Below are 24,431 nucleotides of genomic sequence, written 5' to 3'. Positions count from 1 at the left end.
AGTTCAAACGACTTTCCGATGGCCGGCAACTTACAATCAAAAGAAAGTGGATGAGAACAAAAGGCATGCCGAACTTGAAGCTTAAGATGAAAGGCTCATACCGATTCTTTGGGGGTTGCCAAACTTCATGTGAGGTCTCAGAGGCGGCCAAATAAAAAGGAACTGAAGCAAGCAGAAGGGGTCCCGGTTCCAGAATTGCTGTCAGAGAGGAGGCCGCCCAGTCCAGAGTCGCCAACAGAGAGACTGCCTGGATCCACATTGCTTGAGAGTTTTCCGCTTCCAGAAAGGAGCTTCTTGGTTCGAGACGTCGCTAGAGAGAGACTACTTCTAGGCCACAGACAAGGTTTCAAATTGCTGAAAGGAAGAGTTCCAATTGCTGGAGAAAAGTTTCCAGGCCAGGCTAATGTCAGACATTCACCAGTGTGTTGCGTTTTCATTACAATTTGATGAATCAAATGACTTCACTGATATTGCTCAGTTAATGGTATTTATTCGCATGGTATTTCAAGATTATGCAAGTAAAGAAGAACTTTTGAAAATTATACCATTATTAGGAAGGACTAGGGGGCAGTGCCAGATTTACGTATAAGCTGAAAAAACTACAGCTTAGGGCCTCGCGATCTGCCGGGGCCTCAAATAAAAAAATGAAAAGACCAGCTGATGTAATTTAAAACAGTAGGGGGCCTCTGGGTTTTGTATAGCTTAGGGCCTCAGCAAGTCTAAATCCGGGCCTGACTAGGGGAGAAGATTTTTTTTGGCATTTGATGAATTTGTGAAATAACACAAGCTTTTGCTTTTTAAACTTGTGTCTATTATTACTGATGGTGCTCCTGCAATGATAGGTAATAAATCAGGCTTCATTTCATTATGTAAAAACGATGACAAATATCCAGATTTTTTAACGTACCACTGTATTATTCACCAACAAGTACTGTGTAGTAAAAGATTAAACACAAAAAATGTTTTGGATATTACATTTAAAATTGTAAATTCTCTTCGAGGAAAAGCCCTGGAATGGCAGTTATTTAAATTACAGGCAGATGATGATAAGGAACTTCTGTTGTACTCTAATGTTCGCTGGCTCAGCAGAAGTCAATTTTTAGAAAGATTTCTTGTATTAATTAACGATATAAAAAATTTTCTTGATGAAAAAGGAGATATTTATCCACAATTGAGTGATAAAAGATGGTTGTTACACATCATTTTTAGTAGATTTCTATATGAAATTAAGCAATTTAAATTTAGAGTTACAAGGTAGAGATAAAAATTTAATTGACATGTTAAGTTCAATAAAAACTTTCCAACAATACTTACTTTTATTAAAGTAAAATATAAATGACCGCGAATTTAGACATCTCCTATATTTATTAAAATTTTTTGAACAAAATCAAGAATTGCTTTGCTATGATTTAAAAGAATTTATTCGTGAAATAGAATTAGTTGAGGAAGAAATAAATCAAGATTTAAAGATTTTAATAAAACTGAAATGATTGTATCTTTTATCAATAATCCATTTCAAGAAAACTTGAACATAACAGAAATTTCAAATAAAATTAGTGGGCTGTTTGATATAAACCAAGCTGAAGTAGAACTTGAGATAATAAACATTCAGAATAGTTTACATTTAAAATCAATAAACAATGAAGTCATTTGGAAGTATGCACATGAAAAATTCCCAACATTAACTGATATTGCGCGAAAAATTCTGTCGTGTTTCGGATTGACATACTTGTCAGAATCTGCTTTTTCAAATATGACCGTCATAAAAAATCAATTAAGAACCAAAATTAATGATCATTTGGATGATTGTCTGCGATTGGCCACTTCTTCATATCAACTTGACTATGAAAATATTGCGAGCTCCAAACAATGCCAAATTTCGCATTAACTTTTTTTCTTTTTTTTTTTAATCAACCAGTATTTCCTGTAACTTGTGAGTTTGTAATCAATCTGTTGTTTTTTCTAACTTTGGTTTTCCAAATAGAGAAATAAATATTTTATTCCAATATTTTTTTGTTGTAGTTGTATTAAAATAATTAAAAGTGATAAATTTTTAAATACACAAATAAAGTTTTTAGTTGTTTATTTGTGCGTAATCAGATATCAGGTTGGAAGAACATGATCTATATAAGAGAGTAGATCGCCAAATAACTTATATATAAGAGAGTAGATCGCCGAATAACTTCTTATAGAAAAGTAGCTCGCATAGTAAAAAAGGTTGAACACCACTGGTATAGTTGACAGGCAAAAAAGAGGGGGACACGATACAAGCACATACAATATTAAAGAGGTTTTATTAAACTGACACAGAAGAAATTTTTCGATATGTGACAAACAGAGAAAGAACTAGAGATTATAATAAATTTAGTTTAATCCTTTATCCAAGTGTAAGCAAACAAAGTTTGCACCTGAGTATCTTCAGGACTGAGGCAACTCGTGGTAAAGGTGGACTAAGCTCCCATCACTTGTCTTAGTATCTCCCATAATGCAAAGCACATCTCCTTGTGGACATCTATAATGCTATGCATTAAGGGAGGGGCCACTACCCAGACTGGTTTTGACCATATGAGACCAGCTAACTCACCTTTCGTTGAAAGAGACCAGATAAAGGTTTTTCATGTCATGGATGGGGATCGAACCCAAGTTTTTCCGACCAAAGGGCTTCGTCTATATTCATTATATCAAGCAATACTTAGCCTTTATTTGAGTTATAAGTCACCAGTTAAAACTGAAGGGAGTACAGGAAGATGATCAGTCTAATCTTTAGAGGTACTTGTGGCATAATTAAAATTAATAACTTAACATGTATATAACAAATCTTCAATTAATAGAGCACATAAAGTGTGCTCCTCCCGCTTAAGCTTACAACAAGAACTTTTCACTATAAAAAAGTTAATAGAATCTAATAGTTACAACCCTAATCAAATCCAGCAGATAACTGACTCCTATGTTCCAACACTTCAGAATTCTTCAACAGACCGCAGAGTTCCAATCCCTTATATTTCAGACATCTCAGAACCTATTGGCAAAATTTTGAAGTATCATCTTATTCCAACATATTTTCCTATCAACAAAATTTCTCACTCACTGCCATCTACAAAAGATAAACTGGCACCTCTATCATTAGCTAGTGTTTACCAGATCCCGTGTGAATGTAATTTATCATACTTTGGACAAACAGGCCGTTCTGTGGAAAAGAGAATGAAGGAACATCGGTATTATATCGAATACATGAAACCACATAAGTCTGGTCTAGCACAACATAGTACTGACACTAAACATAATATCCAGTGGGATAAAGCTTGTCTTCTCCACAGATGCAAGTTTAATTATGAATGCCTTTTCAAAGAAAGTTGCGAAGCCCTTTTACATTGGCCGAATTTGAATCAAAATGACTGTCTCTCTCTCCCTCACAAAAGTTTGGAAGATTCTTATCTTATGCAACCATCAATGAAATAGTTTTTAAGAATTATTTAATAATATTTTATTAATAGTAATTTTCTGGCATGCGGCAACAATTTTAATTGGTAATCCACCGACTGTTCTGTAATTTGTATTCCATTAACTGTTTGTTCTACACTGATGATGTGCTGGTACTTTCAGTATGAAAAATTTGTATCTTTAATTCATTAAAGTTTATTACTATTGGTTATATACGTGTTAAGTTATTAAGTACAGGATGATGGTTTAATGTTAAATCTGGTGTGAGACAAGGATGTACATTGTCCCCTCTGTTATTCATTATCTATATGGATCACATTATGAAGGAAAATGGTATTAAACCTGATATCAAAATTAGAGATGTTAATGTCAGCTCTTTGCTTTATGTGGATGATGTTATACTTCTAAATAAATCCGCTACAAGTCTGAAAGATTCCCTGACTAAATTGAATAACTGTTGTAATAGATATAGTATGAAGATCAGCAATAAAAAGACAAAGACAATGAAAACAGGCAGAAGCATTAAAAATATCAACTGCATTGTGAATGGAGAACTTATAGAACAAGTAAAACATTTTAGCTACTTAGGCTACAATTTTTAGTGAAGATGGTAAATTAAATATGGAAATAGACAACAGAATCAATAAAGCTGTTATGGTAGGAAGTCAACTGAATAAATTTATATGGAATAAGAGAGAAATTAGTCAAAACACTAAATTAGCTGTGTTCAGTGTTCAAACCAATTTTAACTTATGGATCTGAGAACTAGGTTAGAAGTAAAACACTTGATCAAAGACTAGAGACTGCAGATGGGAGTGTCTTTAGAAAGATTAGGGATGTGAACAGATGTCATCAATGGCAATATCATATTATAAATAAGGATATTAGGAAAGAACTTGACATTGTTAGGCATCCGGGAATGTGTTAGCAGAGCTAATCTCAGGTGGTATGGCCACTTAAACAGAATGGGAGAGGAAAGATTAGCAAAACAAGTGTTCTCTGCCAGGTTGGCAGGAAAAAGACCAAGATATAGGTGGATTGATATGTTAAAAATTGTCTTAGAAGATAAAAATATAAGATCTGATAATGTTGGAGACAGGTAACAGATTGATTTCGAGTGAAATTGTAGATAGGAAGTTAGTAATGATGTAAATTTTTCATGTAATACTATCATATCCTGTACACCCCTTAAGAGTACATGTCAGGAATTTGATGATAATAATGATGATGAGTGCTTCGTCTATACCGACTGAGCTACGGAGGCTCTGCCCTAACAGTGAGGGAGTTTAAGCAGAGGTATAGACGAAGCACTCATGATCATTATTATCATCAAATTCCTGACATGATAATTTTTTATTTTTGCAAATCATTATCTAAATTATCTGTGGAAGCTTAGGTATTGATTATCACTCATACTAGTAAAAATTTTTTATTTTTGCAAATCATTATCTAAATTATCTGTGGAAGCTTAGGTATTGATTATCACTCATACTAGTACTTTTTAGAAAGATGTTGATAATACAGATAATATAACCAAATCATTAAATTATTATGTCTTATATTTTAACAAAGTCAATGCAGGAACAATACATAAGTATACACATATATACACAAAGGTAGTACATGAGTAAGCAAAACTGAGGCAAAGAAAAAAAATGAATGATGATTACAGTCCTAAATAAAAAGCTACTAACTAGCAGGCAAGATGGAATACTGACACACTGGACCAAAGATGGAAGAATGAGTGTTTCCTAGAATTTACTGCGATTGGGACAGCTCTTTAAAGCACAGCAGAGCAGAAAGAATCTTTCATAGTTATATTTCCTTCTGTGGTAAAAGATTTTCTTCTGGTGGATTCTATAATAGTTTATTCCTAGATAGTCAGCAAGATCGGCAATAGTGATAAAACCATATATAGTTTTTACATTCTGATATCTTAATGTTTTCCTGCAGTCTGCCCATAATTAGCAAGAATACAAATGCAGAGTACTTGGTAAAACCTCAAGATCTAAGAATCGGAGATGATCTTTAGGAGATAACAAGTGCTATTTTTTTTTATGTGGTCTAAGGATAATGCGAACATACTTTTTTAAGCTATTAGTCACCTTTTCAGAAGTTGCATGAACTGCATATTGTTACTATTTTACTGATCTGCAAGGATTGTAACTGTTGGCTAAAAAGTGCTGCATATGTAAAAGTAGAAGGCATTAGTATTATCAGAACACATTTTTACCCTTAAACTTTTAAAATTCCATATTGTTGTGAAGAATGGTTGCATGATGACTGAATAAATGTATCAACCCTCTCTCTCTCTGTGTAGTTTTTATATAAATAGCAAAAGCCAAGGAGTTATTAAGTTCATGTCTAACTAAGGTCTAGAGGGAAGATTGTTATTAATGTGTCAAGATACCATGGTATCAGATGGAGAACACCTCATCCCTGTAATGTGGATGATTTATTCTCCACCAAATATCTCTATAAAGAAGTTAGCAGGAAGGAGAACTGAAAGTCTGGAATCTATAACTGTATTTTCTACTTGTTTATAAATTTTTCCTTGCTGAATGAAATTATCATAATGTTCATAGTGTTCACCTGAATTACATTCAGGCAAACCGAAAAAGGAGTGAGATATTTGGAGGAAATTCGACATGAATCAATTCCAAAGTTAGTAAACAATAAGGAGACATTTGAAACTAACCATCATGTCAGTGCTGATGTTGCTTACCAGCAAGCAATGGACTGCTTTTCTGAAGTTTCTAATTTATGTGATTAATGAAATGTAACAAGTGCCTTAGTGCCTCTGTAGTTCAGTAACTCAAAAAAGCCATTTGGTTGGAAAGACCTGGATTCAAATCTCATCTAGGATGTGAGGAACCTTTATCAGGTGATTTCAATCAAATGGTGAATTAGCCAGTCTCATACAAAGATGGGAAGTTTTTCTCCCAGAAAAAAAAGGGTGTTTTTTGTCACTCAAAACAGGCAAACCAGCCCTGTGAACACACATACCTACAGATATATGATACTAACTGCAAGATGGAAGAGATTAGAGTCTCACCATCATATCTTTCTACTGCACATTATGTATATCTCAGGTTACCTTGATGGACCTGTGATTTCAGTCAGGATTTCTCCATGACTGCAGGTCGTAAAGAGTCTAGTGTTCCTGTCTTGGGCCTTTCTTCTCCATATTCTTCCGAGTTTCTTAATCATTGGGTCTTCCCACCTTAAGGCTGTTCTTCCAGGTTTCCTTTTGATATCTCTCAGATACTAGTTTGTAACTCTGACTGTCCATCTGTTGTCTCTCATTCTGGCGAGATGTCCTGCCAATCTTCTTTTGCTGTTGTAGATTACTTTTATTACATCTCTGAGTCCAGACTTCTTCCAGATTTCTGTGTGTCTATTTTGTTTATATTGCATTCATTCTTCTTTCTATTGCACGTTGAGTTATTATTAAGCTTTGTTCTTCAGGTAGAATTCATAATAGTCAATCTCCTGGATGGAGATAACATTTGTCATGAAGGAACAAGTGCCTTGATCATTCAAAAATTAGATCATGTTGAGTTGAAATGGCATATCTGATAGAAGCCTGTTAACCAGTCAGCTGATAGAACTGTGAAATCTCAAGACTGAAGAAAAAAGCTGCCTAACTTCAACATTTACATCTGTCCACATACAAAATGCTGCTCTCATGTTATAGGTGCTCAAAAACCAACTTAAAAATCTTAGATTTTTAAGTTGACTCTGTTTAAGAGAAATCAATCAAATTGATTAATAACTCCTACTTTCTGGCACACAGTTTCTGCTCTACAGCTCCAATACAAATACTCTGATGGATATTATTCATCTACACTTGAAGATGAAATTCTACCATTTTCTTCAAAATCTTTCTGTCTTCAGTCAAGCAGCAATCTGACACAATCAGTTTTTTTGTTCAATTTTAAACTCATCATAGTGTTCATCAATTACATAAATTATATCTTGCAATCCTTTAAAACAAATACATTAAATTCTCACTATAGCAATCACTGAATAACAAACACAAACTACCAAAAAGTTCAGACCAAAGTCTCACAGGTATAATGCGATGCTATACTAAAAGAAATTTACTATGGCAAGCGATCCAGCATAACAAATTGTATGTCAGCCCATGTGCTATGTAATGTAATGTGCAAAACAACTGGCAGTGTCTCTAAGAGAGTTATTCAATCCAAGTCTCAGCTCCAACATTGTTCCAAGAGAGGGGAAAAGAGGATAAGATTACATAAGGGTGGTTCCATGAATATCCCAGGAGTGATTAAAGTATTGGAAAAGTTGCTTAAAGGTAAATATCCAGCAATGGGTGGATAGGAATAATATGATATATGGTGGCAATATGGTTTTGTAAAAGGTAGTGCCTGCCTTAGTAATTTACTCAACTTTATAACAGAGTGACTGCAGAATTAGATAAGAGAAATGGCTACACTATGATATTCTAGACTTTGCAAAGGTATTTCATAGAATACCATAATGAAAACTATTACAAAATGATGAAATGAAGCTGGTAGCATGGATGGGGAGGGGAAAGGGGTAGCTGATAGACAGATACCAGAGAGTAGTATATGGTAAAGAGGAATCTAGGAGAATGAAGATGACTAGCAGAGTACCTCAGGATTCTGTACTGGAGCCACTATTGATAAAACAGTTCAAAGGAGTACACAAATGTTCAAAAACACAATTACAAGTAAAGATAGGGAAGTTATTATCCCTCTTTATGAGGCTATGATTCAGCTACATCTTGATTACTGTGCACAGATTCAGTCACCTGAGTTTTCTTGGGGATCAGAAGATTGTGGAGAGGATTCATAGATGGGTGACTAAGCTGGTAACAGTTCTGTAGAATGCTCCATATGAGACTAGGTTGAAGGTGTGTGGGTTGCACAGTTTAGTTGATGGGGAAAAGATGAGACATGAGAGAAACAAAGGGTTTCTATAAGATTGACACAAAGAAAATTTTTCAATACATGATGAATAGAGAGAGAGAACTAAGAATTGCACATGGAAGTTGTGTAGGTGTGTGATTTAGTAAAGATGTGCAGGCTAGATTTTTTGCTTTGAGAACAGTGAAGAGTGGATTGCCAGAATTAGTTGCGAGTAGCCTGACAGTGAATGAGTTTAAGGAGAAGTAGGATAGGTATTATGCATATAAAGGTTAGTGTGGATTTCCCATAATGAATGTTTTGACTTCAATCTAGTAAGAAAATAGGCTGAATTTTTATTACTCAATATCCTTCACATTTTTAATCATATTAATACTGTTTTTAATAACATGTATAAATAAATTTGTTATCTATGAAAAAAAAAATACATATGAATAATACTAAACACTTACTGACCTTCCTAGGATAAAGATAACTGGTTGATCTGCTATCTGAAAGTTCTCATCAAAAGATATCTTGTAGCACTGCAAAAGAAAAATGTATTTATCAAATATTCACATAAATTGTGCTTCTGGGACCATGATATTTGAAATGATGAAACAATTTTTAAAAAAATTATAGCATAATTCTTATTCATAAAAGGGAAATTTTAAATTCAAAATATAGCACAGATCATTATTAATAAATGTCAGTCTGATTCCTGATACCAGTCGCAAAAATAAATACAATCAACTCTTATTATATCAACTAGACGACAAAGAGAAAGGTGAAAGAAAAAAAGATAAGATATTATCTTATTAATTAATTAATTAATATAATTTGATACAAATTTATAGTAAATTTATAATAAAATTAGGTTACTGTGTTGTAATTTCTTGATTTCAATTATGATAGCTACCATACTGTAAACGGTGCTTATTTTTCTATATTGTACTATTATAAACGTTTCTGGTTGTTACTACTCCGTTGTAATATTTTCTGTCTGTACTATTACAATATTATTTCCTGCTGCGCTCTATATAAAATAATTCTTGAGCTATCCTTTTCTGCATATCTAATTTCGCTAACTTTTCTAGATCTCAGGAAATATCTGGTCTGATAGAACTTTCTTCTGCTTTCATCACACTACTGTCCCCTTCCTCCAGGATGTCACTGGACTTCTCTGAATTTTCCTCATCCAGGTCAGGATACTTGCATCTGCGATATCGTGTGGTTTCCTCCTCCATGGCAGGATTATTGTTAGCATCGAACAATCCCTTTGAACCTCTGGGTTATACCGCATCTGGTATCTCCTTCACAGGAATCTATTCCACCTTCCATTTCTCTCTCCTTTTTCCTTGGGAGGTAGGTGACCTCCTTCCCTATGATTCTTTCCATTTCTTCCCCCAAGTGCACTAGGCCATCATTTCTGATCTTATATGGCTTTAATAGGTCTGAATGCACTGTCATTATTCTGTTTGGATTCTTTTGATCCTGAATCTTATAGGTCATGGGGGAAAGTTTCTCTATGATAATCGTCCTGATGCTCTCCTTTGTAATTTCCCCCCTTTATTTTTGATGGTGCTCTGTTCTAGGAGAACTAAGCTTCCTGACTTTAAGTCTTTATATTTTCTGAGCCTATTTATGTATGCTCTAGTCTTTTGAGAGCTGTTCCTGCTGGTTTCTGTGATGATCTTCTAGGCCAGTTTATTTTTCTCGATCAGAGCATTCAAATACTCATCAATATCCGAAAACCCTGTATCAACATGGGCATGCCCCAATTCGTTTGGGAATCTTGGTTCAAATCTGTGCAATACAACAGCAGGTGACTCCTTGATTACTGAATGAACAGCCATCCTGCATGCGAACAGGGTGTGGGATAAGTAGGAGTCCCAGTTTGATGCTCTGCTATCAACCAGCTTTGCGAGAGTGTGCGTGAACATTTTGTTCAGCCTTTCGCACATCCCATTTCCTTGAGGGTGATAAGGGGTGGCGAATAATTTCTTAACCTTAAGCAGTTTACACAACTGTAGCATAATTTTGGCAGTGAAATTTTCTCCCTGATCTGATAGGAGTGATTGAGGAGTCCCATACCTAAAAATTATCAATTTCAGGAACTTTGTTGCTACAGTCTTTGCTGTCTGGTCCTTCATTCCTGTCGCTTCAGGAAACCTAGAGAGCATGCCAATTGCCATGAGTATATATCTGTTTCCCTTCTGCATAGTGGGAAGGGGTCTGACTATGTCGATTGCCACAGCTTGAAAAGGTCTGATAGGAACAGGGAAGGGTTGCAGCGGAGCCTTTCCCCCAAATGTGGATCTAGCCTGACATAAGGGAACGTATGCAGTCACATCACTTTTCATCCCCTTCCAAATGTATCTCTCATTGATTCTGTGCCATGTTCTATTGAACCATTGGTGGCCAGCCAAATCCGAATCATAAAACATATAGAGAATCCATGGTATCATGACGGTTGGGGGCCAGTATCCTCTCTCTCCATCTACCTCTGACCTCTTGCCTGGAAAGAAGTAGTCCTTCTTCATCCATATGCAAGGTCCTAAGAAAAGAGAACTCTTCTGGAGGGTGTTCGCCATCTTTTACCTTTTCATAGATGCTTTTCCAAGTAGGATCTCTCTTCTGGGCTTCTATTATTATGTGTTTCTCTCAGTTTTGGTGTTGAGGAAGTTTGTTTTTGATCCTTTCAATCTCCTCAATTCTATTAATGCAATTTTATCATTAGCACCCTCTATGGGATTTCTCTCCTCATTATCAGAGCCTAGGGACCTGGACAGGTAATCTGCCACCACATTCTTCTTTCCTGGAATATATTTAATGTCTATGTTGTATTCCTGTGACTCCAGCGTCCATCTGATAATTCTCTGATTTTTATCCTTCATAGATGACATGAAGGACAGTGGTTGATGATCCGATCTTAGGACAATATGTTGTCCCATCAGTAATTGTTTAAGTTTGCATAGAGAGAAAACAATTGCCAGTGTCTCCTTTTCATTACAGAATAATTCCTCTCTGATGACAACAGCTTCCTGCTGATGAAGGCTATGGGTCGTACAATCATATGCACCCTGCTCTTCCTCCCCCCACCTAAATCTTGCCCCTTTTTTTGTTACCCTCACAATTAGCTCCATTAGTTTTGAACAGCTGGGAACGAATTTCCTGTAGAAATTGACCGTTCCTATATAGTGGCGGACCTGTCTTACGGTCCTGGGGATTCTTGCTTCAAGTATGGCACTTACATTAGTCTGTGTAGGGACTACCCTCGCTTCACTTACCCTATGGCCCAGATATTCAACTTCTCTTAAGAAGAATTGGCACTTTGAACTCTTCAGTGACAACTTCGCTTCATTAAGTCTTGCCATGACAGAAAGTAGGATGTCTCTGTGGGAGATGATGTCTCTTGAGTAGATTAAAAGATCATCTTGAAATCATATGACCCCTTTTCTGAGTATATCAGAGAGAGAGAACAGTGTTCATCAATGATTGGAAGGACATAGAGGAGTTCTTTTCCCCCTGAGGAAGTCTACACAGTTGGTATTTTTGCCACTGGGTGGTGAACGAAGAACTTCCTGTCCTCTATCCGTAAGGGAATTTGATAGTATCCTGAATTAAGGTCGAGCTTGGAAAAATATCTAGCTCCTTCCAAGCCTATCAAGAGCTCCTCTATCTTGGACAGTGGGAAGTCGATTGGTTTAGTGACTTTATTCACTCCCCTCAGATCCAGCACAAACCTCAAACTCCCATTCGGTTTTTCTATCAATATGAAGGGACTGTTCCACTGAGAGTTAGACCTCTCAATGATCCCAGCCTTCTCATAATCTCGCAGAAGCTTCTGAAGTCCTTCTATTTGCTTCATCAGGATCAGCCCAGCTAGTTCAGAAAATTACAAGAGAGTAATAAATCAGTTCTGTGAAAACTTTAGGGAAGCGTAGGAAGACAGTATCAAAGAACTGATTTATTACTCTCTTGTCATTTTCTGAACTAGCTGGGCTGATTACATTGTCCATAATGATGCTCTTCCAATCACTATCCTGTCCCACTGCCTCTATCGTTTCAATTTCCAATGTCTCCCCCACCTTATTCTGTATTAGAGGCCCCCCTTTTCTCTTCAGAAACAAAACCTGGGTGGTGCTCTATCCCACACAGTGATATCATGCCTTCAGAGAAGTTGCAGATAAATTGATATTGTTCTAGAAAGTCTAGACCTAGGATCACTTGGTCGCTGGAGTCCGAGGTCTCTGGTAGGACAATCAGTTGATGAGAGACCCTTAGGGGAAAACATGGAATATAGAGCACTGCATTTATTTTTGTTGTGGAGATGAGCTCTGATTTCTCAATGCCTGTTATTCTGATAGGGTTGACTAACTTGAGGACATTGGTGGGTCTGATGTTTCCAATTTTGAGAAGAGTGACCAGGAGATAACCAAAACCTGGGCTCCAGTGTCCAACAGGATCTCACAGGGTGTGTTTTGTATCAAACCTTCCACTAGTGTCAAGGCTTTCCATTTTCTGTTGGTCGTTGTTGCAACGCTTTGCAGGGAGTATGATTCTATGTTTGTTTCACTCATGCTGTTGTGGGCCCAGTCTTCTTTTCCTGTTCTTTCCTCACATGGTTTAACTCGCTCTTTGGCGGTTTGTAGAATGGGCCTCTTTTGTTTTGCTCTTCTAGTAATTGTAATTTGGTCTAGCTTTCGTTTTAATCTTTCTTGCTGTACTTCTACTTCCAGAGAAATTAGAGCCTTCTCTACAACAAAAATAAATGCAGTGCTCTATATCCCATGTTTTCCCCTAAGGGTCTCTCATCAACGGATTGTCCTACCAGAGACCTTGGACTCCAGCGACCAAGTGATCCTAGGTCTAGATTTTCTAGAACGATATCAATTTATCTGCAACTTCTCTGATGGCATGATATTGCTGTGTGGGATAGAGCACCACCCAGGTCTTGTTTCTGAAGAGAAAAGGGGGCCCTCCAGAGGCGCACCAGTAGTGTCTGGTGCAAAACTTTAGTTGGTGCCCCTATACCCCCCCCTCCCCGCAATAAAAAATCACTTTATAAAAACATATCAGTGAATAAAAATGAAATAAGAAATATATTAATTATAAGCTTATTGAACAAAAAGCAGAAATTACAAAAAAAAAATGTATAAAAAACAATAAACATACAAGAAGGGTACAAAAACAACAAAAATAATTTGGAAAAAAATAAAGCAAATAAATAAAATAAATAAATAATAGTAACTTACAAGTATATAAAATAGGAACATATTAAACATTATTAGGTAAAGAAATAGTTAAATAAATATTTAAACAGAAAGAAAAGTCACTTAGTGAATTGAACTTTTCTAGTTTTCATTAATGAAAATTCTCGAATAATATCATGTATATCAAGTTGATCCAAAATATCTGACTCTATTGATATAATGGCAAGATTTGAAAGTCTGTCTTGTACCATTGTGAAGTGCAAGTAGTTTTTAATAATTTTAAGTTTAAAAAAGGACCGTTCCGCAGATGCTACAGATACCTGTAATGACAAAAGAATTCGAAGAGCAATTGTAAAGTTTGGATAAACTGTGATTAAATCGTTTGAATAAATATACTGAATTATCTGATATATATCATTTTTAAAAGAAATAAATGGTTGACAGTGTAAAATTTCTTTGCATAAATCGTTTGCGTCAATGTCTGAATGATTCTCACGTGTTAATTTTTGTCGTAACTTTTTACAACAAGATAATAAATATTCTTTATTTTGTGAAGTACTTAACAAATACAAAAACTGAAATGAATTCATATGTTCTTTTAATAAAGTAAATCTTTCCTGGAAAGATTGTATGAAAGATTGTATGCAGAGAAAAAAAATTACTTTAAATGAAAGGATCTACTACATTTTCATTTTCATGTTCGTAATCAAATTGTATTGTCTTCTTACATCGCCTTAGTGGTCTATCTACTACTACAAAATACAGATTATGCGTCAAATTTTGCTGCAATTAATTTTAGCTTTCTACAATTTCTTTGAAAGTTTCATCATACCTATAATCATTTAAAAATTGATTTAGATCATTCAATGCAACTAAAGTAAGTTGGAGATTCATAGATGAAGACTGCAGTATTTTGCTGACAAAATTCACTTTATTTAAAATATCATGCCAAATCTTTGGTGCCTTTATATGTGTGCATTGCACATATGGCCGGAGTGCCCCTGGGGCCCTCTAATGCAGAATAAGGTGGGGGAGACATTGGGACAGGATAGTGATTGGAAGAGCATCATGATAGACAATGCAATCAGTCCAGCTAGTTCAGAAAATGACAAGAGAGTAATAAATAAGTTCTACTATTTCTTATACCAAAAGGAGGCCTAGTGGCGCAGTCTTTAAATAAAAATAAATTTCTAGTGCTCTCAGGTATAAGAATATAGAGTCATGGAAGGTAGAGAAAAGAGATAGTAGGAAGAATAAGAAATTAATAATACAGCATAAATAGATAACCCCAAAGTTTATGCAATATAGTAAAATAACATCCGTTTACAATACCACTGTTAACTGATACAACATCACTCAGCTCACCACCAATCAAAGATTACATTTTGGAAAGTATCATACAAGATTTCTGTAGTAAGAAATACCTGCAGTATGCATGCTTTCTGTTAGTTAGAAAAAATGTGACAGGTGAGATATTTCGGGGGGGGGAGGCATGTTTTGCATCTAATGTAGACAGTAGGAAGAGCTGGGTAATTTTAATATCAGTATCACTGATTTGCGGTGTGATGAAAATGGGAGAGATGTGAGTAACGTGATCAAAGGAGGGGGAAGGCAAACATGAGGTGGCAATGAGCTTAACATAAGGTTCTGTGACAAGAGATATATAGAGTTTCTGAAGGATGGTGTCAACAGTGTCAGTGAATCTCAAGTAAGGGTAGGATGCCCAGAGAAGGGAAGCGAAATGTATGAAAAATAATTTGATTCATGTGAAGAGAAAGGTGAGACATAAAAGACATGAAAGGCTTACTGATGTGAGATGAACAATATTAGGAGTGAGAAAAGTTATAGAAATAAAAGGAGGAAAAGAGAATGAGAGAACCAGAGAAAGAGAAGGAATGAAAACACAGAAAGAGCACAGGAGCAAGGAACAGAGAGATGATAGAAAGGCAGATAAGAGAACATAGAGAGTGTCAGAAAGAGAGAGAGAGAGAGAGACAGGGATACAGATGAGCAAGGAATGAATAAAACAGTGTGCACAAGAGCGTGTGACTATGGGCAAAAAAAAAAGCAAGTTGAGAATGTGAATAAGATAATAGTGAAAGTTGGCACAAAATGACTTGAGAGGTAGCAGGAATCAGATAGCAAGAGATCTGAGGTTAATGTTAGGAATTATGCAGCAGAAAAGTGTAAGAAAGAAGACACTGCTCTCCTCCTCCTCAATTCTGCATCATAATATCTAGGCAGATATTATAATGCAGAACTGAGGAGAAAAGCAGCAGTAATAATGAATGACAAGATAGCAAGAATGTGTCAAAAGAGATCTAGAATGTGTAGATGCTTGGATTTCAAGAAAGAAGAAAATTCTATGCAAGTGATGGACTGCATTTGAAATGGATGTAGGCATCTAGAGAGATCGTTGTTCTGTGGGAAAGTGAGTGTGGCAGGGAAACTAGAATTGCCACAGTGAATGGTAGCAGGGGCGGATTTCTATGGGGATAAAAGGTGTCCGGAGGAAATACTGATAATGTATTGAGATTTCTTTAAACAAATACAGGTGTATCAGTGGCACTGAAAGCTCTAACCTGTCCAAAGATTATATTGGAATGAGTGAAATGTGGATGACAGAAGATGATGTACTGACAGAAATAGAAGGATATAGCATATTTTGGTAGGATAGGAAGGCAGTGGTGAGCTATGGAAAAGTTGCATCATCGAGCAAAAAAAAGCCGTATTTCACACAAAAATTTTCATTAATACAGCTTGTGTACAAATGCCAATCAAAAAGTATAAGGAGACAATCAACCTGTAAAGGATTTCATTTTGAAACAAATATTTCATGATCTAAACATAAAATATTTGCACACAATCAATCATCTGTGTTATTTATCTTACATAAGAAAAACATTTTTTAACTATCAAAATATAATAAGAATAAAATCTTTTATAATCGCACATATGCAATAGTCAGCATTTTGAAAAGCCAAATGACTATATTTTCAGGCGAAGTTAATTAAATTAAGGGGATAAAAATCCTTTTATTTAGTGATTATTTTATTTATATAGTGAAGGTATGTAAGTTCTTTTCACTTAAACTTTGATATCATCCAGGTCTACCTACTCACTGATGAGACCTCAAAAAAAGGTTGAAACCGGTCTGGATAGTGACCTCTCCTCATAATGTAAAGCAGTATTACATCTCCTAGGAGCCGTGTTTTCACATTATGAGACAATATCAAGGATAGTGAGGGAGCTTGCTCCACCTTTGCTTCGAGTTGCCTTCGTGTTTACTACCAAGTGGTCACTTATGCTTGGATTCGCCGATAGTGCTTCGGCATGAAACTCGTAGATCATAGTTTTCGATCTTAGAGTTTCGCATACTGGCTGTAAAATAAAATAATAAGGGATTTTTATCCCTTTAATTTAAAATAAATTTGTTTTGTTTGCGATAGAAGTTTTTATGACAAACAATCTATAAATAATTAATAAATATTATCTAAACACAATAATATTGCAATACGTTATACAGGTAACCCTCGTATAACGTGGATGTTAGGTTCAACAAAAATCCTGCGTTATGCGAGACTCAGATCACATAGAAAAAGTAGGGTTAGGTTCCTAATTCGTTTTTTTTTTTTTTTAAAGATTATGTAAACAATGACATATCCAACAAAAATATATTTTTATTTAATTCAGGTAATTCATGTAAGTTAAGAAAACATATAAACTATGAAACAAATACATAGTATAAAATTATAAAAAATTATAAATTGTACGCAAACTGCATTGCATAATACATAAATGTTTTAGGCAAAATAAAATAAAGTGTATATTTTAATCGTCATCACTCTCTTCAAAACTACATTTCGTAGATGTTCTTTATTTACGAGTGGCCGGACGTCGTCATCACTTGAAATCTCTTGGACATCATTAGTATAATTTTCCTTGCATACTTCTGCTGATTTAGTTATCAAGAAGTCAGTAATAAGACCTTGCTTACCATTATGCTGCAATTTTTTATTAAATTCATAATATGGAATGAATTTTACGGAGCTCTCCATTGAGAGATCATTATCCATAAAATAACTTTCTTTCCAAGTCCAATCCTTCTGCTAATTTCTTTAAACTGAATTCTTTAACGGATTCATCACAATCACAATCTTCAGTAGAACTTTCCCCGCCATTTGGTTCAACGTTATCTATTAATTGTATCAGTTCCTCCTCATTTAAATCTATTTCCCCATCAATTAATTCACTATTGAAGAGACTGGAGCACTTATGAAGAAGTTTGTGAAGGTTGAGTCTCATGTATTGATCGAAACCGAATTATCTTCAGTCTTGTTCAATTGTTACCTTGGCAGTTTACAGTGGATGGGTTTATCCCTATTAACAAACTCGTATATTGCAAAAGTGCTCTAAGTGACCATTACTATAAAAATAATTTTTTTTTACATAAAAGAAGCATTACATATTGTATGTAACTCACCAAAAAATAAAGTGCTCAGCTTGAGATTAACACACATGTGATTTTTAATGCACTTTCCTGGCAGAAAACAAGACAATTTTCAACAATAAATACTTTATACGATAAAAATTGACATACATGCGCGCTAAAGGGTATTTCCCTAATATAAATTTGCTACTCATAACTACATGCGCGATACGGGCAGACGCAAATTTAAAGAAGATAAAATTTGATTTTTAAGTCGCGCATTGAAAAATATATGAAAAGATAAAGGGTTACTATAGTTTGTACACCGTCTTATATTGAAACCGCGTTGTAAAAGTACCGCGTTCAACAAGGGTTACTACAATTTGTAGACCGCATTATATCGAAACCGTACTGTATAAGTACCACGTTATACGAGGGTTACTTGTATTTCTCTTTACTTCAAGTGATAATCAATGGTACCAATGAAGGTGCATTATTTTATAGTCCTATTTATTTATATGTGATTACCAAAAGTGAATTCTTATTTGTAAAATGGTAATAACAGTAACTATAATATTTTATTTAATAAAATCACTTTCGAGACAATGAGACGATTTTACATGAAAAAAACATAAAATAATAACTCACTGTCTGGTGCACATTTACCTAGAAAAAACTCACTCTTTGAAAGGTTAGCATTTACAAACAATTACTTCAAGGAAATACTTATGACAACAGCTGCTACACCTTATTTCCTTCCTCCTTCACGTCTTGTGTTCTTCTAGGAGGATCTACAGTCAAGCGATGATTTTCTAGAAAAGATTTGACATAGGGATGCAGATTAAATTCATTCAAGGATTTCCCATTTATACATATTGTCATTTAATCTGAATAATATGTTTTACAGTGAGAGAAGATATCTCTTCGTCGTTACGATATTATTCATTACACTAAAAGCTCATTCGACTTCAGCGCTGCAAACTGCAATTGTTGCCATAATCACTTTGGCTTTTTTCACAGTGCTGGGAATTTCATTTTGTAACTTTCCAGTCAAAGCCATTTCCACTAAATCTCTAAAATCATTAATTTTAATTTCATATTTCAAAATAAAATTTAAAGATCTTATTCTATTTTCTCCTTCTAACCATGGTAACGTAACCATGGACACGTAACTTCTCCCATATTCCATGTTTCAAGATAACATACATTTAAAATGTTTTTCAGTTCTTCATCTTCCAAATCCTCAAAATTTTCATTTTTTAAGTTTAAAATTACTTTGCTGCATTAATCTATCCTTTAAAGACAATATAAGAATTTAGTAGTGTTTCTCGCGGTAGTTTGTGAAATCTGATTTTGCTTTCAATTGCTATTCCTTCAAATTCTTTTGATTTTAGCATGGTATCAATTTTAGGTTCATAACCTACAGAATTTTTAAAATCACTAATTGCATTAATTGTTCTCATGATTAAGGAGTTAGCCCTTATAATACTTATACTGCGACTTTGTAGAGCTTCTGACAGATATGATAATTCCTGTAGGATACCAATCATTAATACTAGATCTTTTAAAAATTCCAAATTGGGAAGCCGGTTTAAAAAGTCCTTATATTTATTTCGATGCAAAATGCTTGAATAAAGCTGGGTAATTTCTCCACACAGCAAGAGCCGTTAGTAAACTGCAAGCTGCCCATCATGGTCCAAACACACGTCAGATCTTTAAAATTTCGATACCAAGGTCTTTTGCAATCGTATTTAATTCTCACTGATTTTTTGATGATAAAAAGCATAGAATTTATCCATAAATATTTCAAAATGATTTATTTCTTTAATGTTTTTTATCGAATCATCTAATGCTAATTGTAAACGATGAGCTACGCAATGCCAAATCACAATGTTGGGAAATTTTTGTAGAAGTTTGATTGCAACACCTAATTTGTTTCCTAACATTACACTAGCACCATCAGAACAAAATGCAATGAGATGATTTTTTAAATAGTTATCTGAAAATCCATATGAATTTCAAGTAGCAATTATAGTATACATTCTGTGGTGGTATTTTCTAGTTCTACAAGATCTACAAAAATCATACATGGTTCAGTGAGCTCAACTTGTATGTGAATAACTAAAACACTTTTCGATAATGTTGTCGATTCGTCTGCTATTATAGAAATTTTGCAATTTTTTTCTGTTATTTTGGAGAATATTTCTAATTCTATTTGTTCAGAAATAAGTTCAACTATTCTAATTCCTAAGAATCTAGAATGCAATGATAATCCTAGATCAATACCGTTTTTAATTTGCAGCTCGATTAAATCTGGTAAATCAGACATTGGTCGGTTTCTTTTCACCAAACTATAAACAGAATTAAACATTTCCTGAGATTTTTATTTAATAAGGTCAAAGCACCTTATGGTGACTTGTTTTGGTAAAATATTTATAAGTTCTGTATTACTTAAACCTTGGTATTTCTAAGCCTGGCTCCCAATGATGAGACCTCAATAAAGTTCGAAACCAGTCTGGGTAGTGGCCCCTTGACTTTAATGCATAGCATCATATATCTCCTCAAGGAGATTATTATTATTATTATTATTATTATTATTATTATTCAGGCCTCCAAGGAGTCAAAAGACTCTCGAGGGAGCTCCTTCCTAAGACATAAAGTCTGTCAAGACTCATCGAGGGGAGGTCCCCCCCCCCCCCCTGAGAAACACAAAGTCTATCATACCACTTTTTAAACTCACTGACCGTTCTCGCTCCCACCACTCCATCAGGCAATGCATTCCACGGCTCAACCACCCTCCACACAAAGAAACCACTCCTTACCTTCTTGCTCGCAGTTTCCTTTCGTAACTTCCAGGGATGGCCTCTTGTCATCACTCCTTCCTGCTGTTCAACCAAGCGAAAGAACACCCCAGTGTCAACCCTGTAACCACCTCTCAACAGTTTAAAAGTCTCAATCATATCACCTCTCCTTCTTCTATCCACCAAACTCTGCAGTCCACATTCTCTCAGCTGATCCTCATAACTATCCTTGTACAGTCCTGAAACCATCTTTGTCATCCGTCTTTGTATCCTTTCCACAGTTAATTTATCCCCTTCAAATCCTGGGGACCAAATCTGAGAACAATAGTCCAAGTATGGTCTGATCAGAGACTTATACAACGGAATGATAACCCTCTTATCTCTGCAGGTCAGTGTCCTTCTCATAATAGCAGCAATCCTCTGTGTTACCTTCACCACCTTTGCAATATGTCCCCTAAACTTCAGGTTTCTATCAATCATCAACCCCAGATCTCTTGTCTCCCCTACTTCCTCCAGTATAACTCCTCCCATAGAGTATGCAGCATCCCATTGATGTTTCCCAAACCTCAAGACCTTACATTTTGCTGCATTAAACTGACACCCCAATTCATTTACCCATCTATCTAGCTTATTTAAATCCTCTTGCAGGGCTACCACATCTGCACTATTACTAATAGCCCTTCCCAGCTTAGCATCATCCACAAACAACTGAATATCCCCCTGCAATCCACTGGCTATGTCATTGATATAAAGGTTAAACAATATAGGTCCTAGTACTCAGCCCTGTGGGACCCCACTTGTAACCCTCTACCTCCTGGAAACTGCTTCACCATACACAACTCTCTGATACCTATCAGACAGCCAATCCTGAATCCAGTTGACCAATCTGACATCCAGACCCATGTGCTGCAACTTAAATATCAGCTTATCATGTGGCACCCTGTCAAATGCCTTCGCCAAGTCTAAGAAAATTGCAGTATATGCCTTTCCCTCATCTATTGTTCTTGTAACTTTATTATAAAAGGCTAGCATATTGCTAAAACAAGAGCGTCCATTCACAAATCCATGTTGATTCTCACAGATAACATTACTCTCATCTGCCCAATGCTGCATACGGTCCCTCACTACTTTCTCCAAGATCTTAACAACTACTGATGACACACAGACTGGCCTATAATTAGACACTTCCAGTCTGTTACCACCCTTATGCAATGGCACTATCTTACCTTCCTTCCTTCCTTCCATTTCCTAGGCACCTTTGCCAAAGCCAGACTTTCATTGAAAAGCCACGTTAAAGGCACTGTCAATTTCCTAGCACATTCTCTCAAAACTCGTGGTGAAATACCATCCAGTCCCACAGCTTTACTGACATCCAGAGTACCCAGTATCTGAAACACACTCTCCTCCTGTACCTCCAGACCTCGAACAAGTCCTATCCCTCTAGCATTAAAATTGACTCCTCTAGGATGAAATACCCCAATAAAGTGTTCATTGAACAATTCCACTATGTCCTCTGCATCAGTCACTCTATTCCCATTTTTATCCCACAATATCATTCTTCCACAGTCGTTTCTCCTCCTACTGGCCACATAGCTAAAAAATTCCCTAGGATTTTCTTTGGATCTTAGGGCCAATCTCCTCTCATATTCCAGTTTCGCTTTCCTTACCACACTAGTCACTCTTCTGGCCTGTGTCTTATATTCTTCATGCATCTTCCCTTCACCTGTCTCCTTATATCTCTTCCATAGCCTCTTTTTCGCATGCAATTCCTGTTTAATATTGTTTGTCATCCACTTTACTCCAAATTGGGTCCTCTTTTTCACTCGTGGTATGCAACTTACCATTGCTGCTAACAAATATTCTTTCACAATTTCCCACGCACTAATGATATCCCGGCCTTCCAATTCCTCCCTCCATGAAACTTCCTGAAGTTGACGTCTGACTATTATAATCACCTGCTTTATAATTCCACATAAGTTCCCATCACTTTGATACTCCTGCATGTCTATTCATTTTCCAAGTCAACACTATATGGTCATTCTCTCCAACTGGTGGGAGAGATGTCAACTCAGTTATTATCAACTCTTCTGATGCTATAACCAAATCCAAAACTTTTGAACCTCTTGTTCCCTCTGTTACATGTTGCCTAAGACATTTGTCCCTCAAGAATTCTAGAAATTCCATTCCCCTATTGCTACATGCATCTTCCTCTCTCCAATTTATACTACTGAAGTTAAAATCTCCCATAACAATCATTCTTCTTGCACTTGCCAAACTTAGCTGTCTAAACATCTCCTGGTCCCCATCCTCTGTGCTCCTGGGTCTGTAGCAACACCCCACTAAATATCCTGTCTTGCCTATCTCTACCTCACACCATACACTCTCAAAATCATTTGTCTCACTTCCTTTAAAATTCTCCACTCTTAGAGGACATAGGTCATCACTTATCATAAGCAGTACCCCACCACCACGCTTTCCCCTCCTATCCTGACGAAAAATGCTATACCCAGTGACTTCTATTCCTGTTGTTATATCCTCTTCTGTCAACCACGTCTCAGTGATCACAATAATTTTTGGCCAGGCTGATGCTATCTGCGCCACCAATTCCTCTCCCTTATTCTGGATACTCCTGGCATTAGTATAAAGCATATAAATGCCAATGTTTCTATACCCAGCATTATCCCTTCTAGACTCCACTGGGCTCAGCGTTACCCGACATTGTCTCCCTTCTCCCAAGTATCCATTCCCACAAGAGGCCACCCCTGCTATCATCCTCCCTGGGACACACTGACTCGTTCAGAACAGCAATCTCTCCAGATGCCTACGTCCTTCCTCATTCAAATGTAAACGGTCTCTCGCATACAATTCCTCTCTTTCCTCAAATGCACTCCAAGCATCCACATATACCAGTCCTCTCTTGTCACACATTCTCGCTATTATGCCATTCAATATCACCACTCTTCTGCTCAGCTCATCATTATCATACCTAGGCAACACGCACACTATTTTTCCTCTCTCTGTCTTCTTCCGTACAGTCTCAAGCAAAAATCTCATATCTCTCGCTGCCCGACTTACATTACCACTCAAGTCATTCGTTCCTACCATCACAATCATCTCATCCACCTTTTCACCTCTCTTAATTGCCATAGCCACCCTTTCTATTGTTCCTCCTGGCAAACACTCCTCACGCATCCTATCTTGAACACCACGGATCATTGAGTCGCCATACATCATACCTCTTACCATTCCCTCGCTCCTATTGTTTCCATTCTCTCCTCTTCTTTCATTCCCATACCTCTCTCTTCTACTGTTTCCATTCTCTCCTCTTCTAGCACTCCCATACATCTCTCTTATTCCCTCTCTCCTACTGTTTCCATTTTCTCCACTTCTAGCACTTCCATATCCCTCTCTCATTCTGTCTCTCCTACTACTGTTTCCATCCTCTCGTCTTCTAGCATTCCCATACCTCTCTCTCATTCCATCTCTCCTACCGTTTCCATTTTCTCCTCTTCTAGCACTGCCATATCTCTCTCTCATTCCGTCTCTCCTACTGTTTCCATCCTCTTGTCTGCTAGCATTCCCACACCTCTCTCTCTCATTCCCTCTCTTCTACTGTTTCCATTCTCTCCTCTTCTAGCACCCCCATACC

General features: G+C 36.2%; 1 protein-coding gene across 1 annotated transcript in view; it reads right to left on the bottom strand.

The window, feature by feature from the left end:
- The window catches only part of LOC150096143 (WD repeat and coiled-coil-containing protein-like), a 169,475-nt gene that overhangs the window by 59,975 nt on the left and 85,069 nt on the right, over positions 1-24,431 (bottom strand). The window contains exon 6 of the mRNA XM_090409347.1: positions 8,814-8,881. Coding sequence (XP_090265473.1) covers positions 8,814-8,881 — 68 coding nt within the window. The remainder of the gene's footprint in view (positions 1-8,813; positions 8,882-24,431) is intronic.

Source organism: Typopeltis vanoorti, chromosome 19, assembly GCF_054136105.1.
Source record: "Typopeltis vanoorti isolate ZY-2024b chromosome 19, IOZ_Tvanoo_1.0, whole genome shotgun sequence".
In the NCBI taxonomy this organism is placed as follows: Eukaryota; Metazoa; Arthropoda; class Arachnida; order Uropygi; family Thelyphonidae; genus Typopeltis; species Typopeltis vanoorti.
Note: the sequence above shows the minus strand (reverse complement) of the source record. Positions and strands in the feature narration are given on the sequence as shown.